The sequence below is a fragment of the Galeopterus variegatus genome, unplaced genomic scaffold (genome assembly GCF_000696425.1).
Source record: "Galeopterus variegatus unplaced genomic scaffold, G_variegatus-3.0.2 Scaffold2559, whole genome shotgun sequence".
NCBI lineage: Eukaryota > Metazoa > Chordata > Mammalia > Dermoptera > Cynocephalidae > Galeopterus > Galeopterus variegatus.
Window position 1 is genome coordinate 243035 of NW_007728670.1, and position 5767 is coordinate 248801.

General features: G+C 40.4%; 1 protein-coding gene across 2 annotated transcripts in view; it reads right to left on the reverse strand.

Annotated features, from left to right (window-relative positions):
• Window positions 1–5767, reverse strand: part of LPGAT1 (lysophosphatidylglycerol acyltransferase 1) — a 78904-nt gene extending 73137 nt beyond the window's left edge. The window contains exons 1-2 of one of the 2 annotated variants that reach the window (XM_008582292.1): window positions 5013–5767; window positions 4623–4887 (exon numbers count right to left, since the gene is read on the reverse strand). In XM_008582292.1, coding sequence (XP_008580514.1) covers window positions 4623–4860 — 238 coding nt within the window. In that variant the 5' untranslated portion in view covers window positions 4861–4887; window positions 5013–5767. The remainder of the gene's footprint in view (window positions 1–4622; window positions 4888–5012) is intronic. The other variant, XM_008582293.1, reaches the window with a different exon arrangement.

Below are 5767 nucleotides of genomic sequence, written 5' to 3' on the forward strand. Positions count from 1 at the left end.
CCAAGCCAAGGGTTGAGATCCCCTTACCGGTCATCTTTAAAAAAAAAAAAAAAATTAACAAATGTAGTATTGTAGGAGACTATATATATACTACAAACATGATATGGTTCAGGGTTTATATTTCATAGATTGCAATGACCTTAATATCAGACCTTTCAGGAAGACAGGCAGCTAAGGAACCTCAGTTGGCACCAGGAAAAAAAGAAGGGATCATTCAAGAAATAGACACTATTAAGCATAGCACTCTGCGAGCATCAGGTAACAAATCTGGCTGGAGGGTTATAAAGAAGACCTGGTGGGCACCTAGCAGGTAAGGATCACCCCCAGCACTGAGTAGAGTTGTTAAAGCTACATCAAAACCACTGATTCCCAGAGTTCTCCTAAATTGCAGTGTTCTTTACACTGGAACAGTGTCTTTCAAATGTTGCTTGCATTCACATAAAAAAACACATTCTGTAGCACCACTCAATATAGACACACACATCTCTGATCATTTCTACCTAATTCTATTTTACTTTTTAAAAATATTCAACTTGACTCATTAAATTGGTTTTATGACTCAAAGGTTGAAAAATACTTTTTAAAAACTTTCTCTAGAATTTCAAGGTCAGATATAATTCCTAAAAATTGATTTTTCTCATACAATGATTTTGTATCCCAACGGAAAAAGTAGGAAACCATCAAATAATCAAACAACCACAAAGACTAACATACAGCCATGGCAGGTGTCACTTGGAGAGTGGCAGGAAGCTTAACCTAATCTCCATTAGCTTTCCCTAAAGCCTCCCAAAGTAAATATCCAATTCAAGAAAAATAGCATTTACTAAGCAAAAACAGCTTGACAGGAAGTCCCCTGGCACCCCAGCTCCCTTCCAGCCAGACTCATGCACATAAGATTCTCACTCTATATACAAATTCTGGAGCTTCCACTTACAATAAATATCTTTAAACTACATATTTCATATATAGAGAGTTAAACTGAATGTGTTTGGATGACAATGACTTTATTTAAAATAAGTACATGAAATCAAAATAAACTATTTAAACTATTTTGGTACAAAATCTCTCTCTGGTATTTGCCCATCTTCACTAAAATTGGTAGGGTGGGTAGTACTGATTTATGCCAGTTCCAAATAAAGCACGCAGAAGTGGATCATTAGTTAAGCTAGCATTCTTTTGGTTTGCCCTTGAAATATTAGGGTGAAGGCAGTATAGAAGGAAATGTGACAACAACAATCACTACCTAGAATCAAGCTAGGGAATGAACAAACCCCAATGTCTTCAGAGTTCTTTCAAGAAATGTGTTCCCCTGACAAGACATCAAGTCACAATAAAAATGAAAAAAAAAAAAAAAAACACATTAAAAATAAAAAGATGTAAAATCAGAAAGATCAGAAAATCTCCTTTCCTGGGCCGGCCGCTCCCGCCGAGGGTTCGGATCCCACATACAGACCGGTTCCCGCTCACTGGCTGAGCAAGGGGCGGGCGCAGCACCAAGGGTTGCGATCCCGTTGCCGGTCCCAGTCCGGTACGGGCGCAACACTGAGGGTTGCGGTCCGTTGCCGGACACGAAAAAAGACAAAAAGGAAAAAAAAAAAAAGAAAATCTCCTTTCCATCTTCTGTGTCCACAGGTAGCTTTCCAGCTCTGAGAACACAAGCTTAGTACAAGAATATTCATTCATTCAAGGTCCTGGGCTTACCGTCCCCACCATTCTCCATATCCAAGAAGCATGTCTGAGTTTAAAGGACTTATTTTTGTGATGTTTGCCTCAAATTTAGAGACAATTTCATAAAACTTTAATAAATCTTCCTGTCTCCCCCAAAAGAAATGTTTAGAACTAGAGAAAGATTGTTTATATAGAGAGATAAAATGCCATTTTTCTCAGAAAGAGAGAAAGCTATACTGTCTACCACCCCTGTCCAATAGAACTTTTTGTGATAATGGAAGAGTTCTGTATCTGTACTGTCCAATACTGTGGCCACTAGCCACCCAGTACTAAGCACTGAAATATGAGAAACTAAATCTTAAATTTTGTTTCATTTTAATTAATTTAAATTTAAATAGTCATATGCAGCTAATGGCTATTATATGGAGCAGTGTAGGTTAAACAATCAACATAAGTCCTCAGCAGCACAGATGAGTAATTGACTCATACACCAAATGTAATAATTTCAAAAAATTATATTCTATACCAATACTCAACTTTCTTCTTCCTAATTAATATTTAATGTTTCCTCATAAGTTTTTCAATGAAGTTTTGGCAATTTTTATTCTAAAACATGAACATACTATATCTACTAAGCAGAATTCCTTTGGCAATGTTCAATTTTCCATCTGTGAAACTCAGGCATAGGGAAAGAAAAAAAATCTTAAGCCACCTTCCTCTTCACACAAGAGGAAGAAATGAAATACATAACCCAAAGGAAGGCTAATATAATAACCCTTGAGATTCTTTTATGGGTAAACCTGCTCATCAACCCCTACTTAGGTGTGCCCAGTTGTGGCTTTCAACAAAATTCATTCCTACATTTGTTTGGCTGTGTTCTGTTATGATCAGACTATATAACCAGACCGTCTGCACTTAAGTATTTTACCTATAGAAAAACCATTTAAAATATACACACTAAAATATTCTATATTTAAATGAGACAAACTGATCAAATTGTCAAAATGCGGGAGCCCGAGAAGAGCAGATGCTTCAGAGAGACTAAAATAAGCAGATGATGCCAAGACCACTTTCCAAGCAGGTGGCAAAAGAAACTATACAATTCTGTAGTCAGCAAGGAAGAAATATCCAAAGAAAATATTCTTAAAAATACATTGCAGCCATGCTATGGTCATTAGATAACTAACTTTAATTTCAAGCAGCACCGCTGCACTCCTTATAATCTCAAGGTCAATGCCAAATTAATTTTTTTCACCTTCCCATCATGCTAACACATATATAAATATGCCCCCCACACAAGTGCAAACATTTCAGTAATTTCATTGCGTTTAAGTAGAATGAACTTCTAGAACCTGTTTCTAAAAATACTATTAGCTCATTTAGTACAAGCAAACTGGGCCGGCCAGTTAGCTCAGTTGGTTAGCGTGAAGCCTTGTAACACCAAGGTCAAGGGTTCCTATCCCCACACCAGCCAGCTGTCAAAAGAATTAAAAAAAAAAAAAAGCAAACTTAAGTACACTGTACAAAAAATAAAGTCACTAGTACCCTACAGCATATTTGGGAACACTCAAACTATACCGGGCAAAGCAGTTCTAAGACAGCAGTGCAATTCAGGTAAGAATTCAGCACCGTAGACTAGAACTTCACTTTTTCTCTACCACTGCTACCGCTACCACCAGGCTCTAAAAAAGTACTAGAAGATCACCTACTGTATCCAAAAAGCACTGGAATCTCAACAAGACACACGACAAAAAAGCCATGCATACACTATTCCAGGGGCTTCAGCTCTTGCAGAATAAGAACTGGTATGGCTGGAATGAGGAAGGCTACATCTGGGACGACTGAGAGCACTCAGATATAGCAAGAGTCTGTCAGACTCCATAAAAGCTGTGTACCGTCAGTGCTTTTCTCCTGTATATGAATAAAATTTGCACATGCAGCCTGGGCAGGAGAGAGGGAGACAGGTAATTTTAAATGAAGAGCAGCCACACTGTTGGACCCTGAGCGTACCGTCCTCACTCTCCCATGCTATGAACTACAGACTCTATGAACCACAGCATCTGCAGCAGGATCTCTAAGTTGCCAGCCTACCAGTTATAAATTTCTGTGAGAAAAGCCCCCAAGTCTGACAAGTGCTAGAGAACTCAATGCTTTTTCCAGTATCCTAATTCTTGGGGTGGGGTGGGATAGGGGAGTTGGGATCAAATAATTATAATGAACGATACAGAATTTTTGCAGCAGAGGCACAAGTTCTCAAAGCACATAAGATTTGTAAACAGAAAATAAGCACTACTTCTCATTTAGTTCTACAGAAGCCCACTTCAGAATAGTGTTACTCCTGCTTCCCAAAATGCAATTTAAAAGCAGAAAGAGATCTATTTAAAAACACTCAGAAGATAAATTAGCTTAACCATGCTCAGATTTATGAGATAAAATGTAGATTCTAGTAAGCAAAAGAAACATATATAACAGAAAAAAAGTCATTTTTTGCTTGGCTTAAAATGTAACACAATACAACATCACATTAAATGAAAAAACTTATTAAACTAACTTAGCACAATATGGCCCTGTCGTTTCTCTAAATTCCCAATATTTATGGGCTAAATATCTTACATCTTCACTTTATAAGCCCTCAAGTCCTATATTACGCACTCCTATTCCTCTACAAGAGCTTTTGCAAACCAGTTTTAAAAAATAAATGTCAATCACATTAAAAATATATTACTTAAGGAACTTAACAATAAATAATTATTAAATTATACTTCTGAAAACATCATGCTTCCTAATTAAGGCTCTGAAGAGAACCCAAGAGAACTGCTTTCTGTTTATTTTTTCAATAGTTAAAGCATAAAAGCATCTTCCATTCAAACTGTAATATATATTTAATCATGGCTCCCGACTTAAGCAAACATTACAAATTTTTTCATACGCACCAAACAAAAGTGCTCTCTTACCTGTATATCCAGCATACCATCCCCAGGAAGCCACCATTGCTAAAAGCCACTTATACATGATTCCTTCAATATGCCAGAACCGCTTACTGTCCAGCACTCGAAGGGGCTGAAGTATGATTACATAGCAGATGTAGGATGGAACAGCAACCAGGTTGTTTGCGACCATGAAGGCGAACCTCATCAGTGCTTTCACCAAGATCCAGCCCAGCCACCGAGCTTCTTCCAAAGTCACAGCCATCCTCACATTGGAGTCCGTCCTGTCTTTCTGGGGTGAAAGATAAATGCATTTAGGAAGGAAAACGGATTAAACACATCTAAATAGTCACCAGCATAGAAATCGCCTCCAGCACAAAAATAAAAGCGGGGGTCTAAGCTTTTCGCGTGTAGTACTTCGGTGATGTCTCAGGGGAATTTCAGACGGGGACAGAGAGCGAGGGAGGAAGAGCCGCACAAGGTCAAGGGAGCTGTTCACGGAGGCATGGGGTATGTCACAATATATTTAGCAAATGATAATACAATTCCCACTCACTGATCTGTGGCCGTCCCCGCACCGCGTCTCACTGCGGTCGTCTATTTGGACTTGAAGGGCGAAACATAGACCCACTTGCTTCAGAAACCCTCAGTATCTCCAAAGTGACGACCCGAGTGAAACGACAGAACAGGGACCTCTCGGTCAGACTTCCCAGACACTGAGCACCTGGGTCTCCCCACCGCTATTCCCGCACACTGATTCATTTCTTTAAAAGGTCTCTCGCATTAGCGAAAAGAGTTACGCTCAAAATTCTCTTTGCAGCAATAGGGGGTTTGCTTTCTTTAAGAAAAAAAGGAGAGGGGCCTAGAAAAGAGCGTGAAAGGTGAGAGGAAGAAAGTGGGGGGAGGGGGTCATGAGACGAAAAGAGGAAGGAGGGGGGAGGGGGAGGGGAGCAGAAGCCAGAAGGAGGTGAAGGAAAGGGGCCAGGGATGGAGCGAATGAGCGGTCCGGCCCGAGAGCAGGGAAGCGAGGGCTGAGGAGCGCGGCAGGCAGGAAGGGGCCGCAGGCTCGGGCGGTGGTTTCCCAGATGTGGAAGGGGTCGGGGCGGCGGGCGCGGCCCGCGCTCCGGGCTCACCTCGGCGGGCGGCGGGCAGCGGCGAAGCGCGGGGGCGGG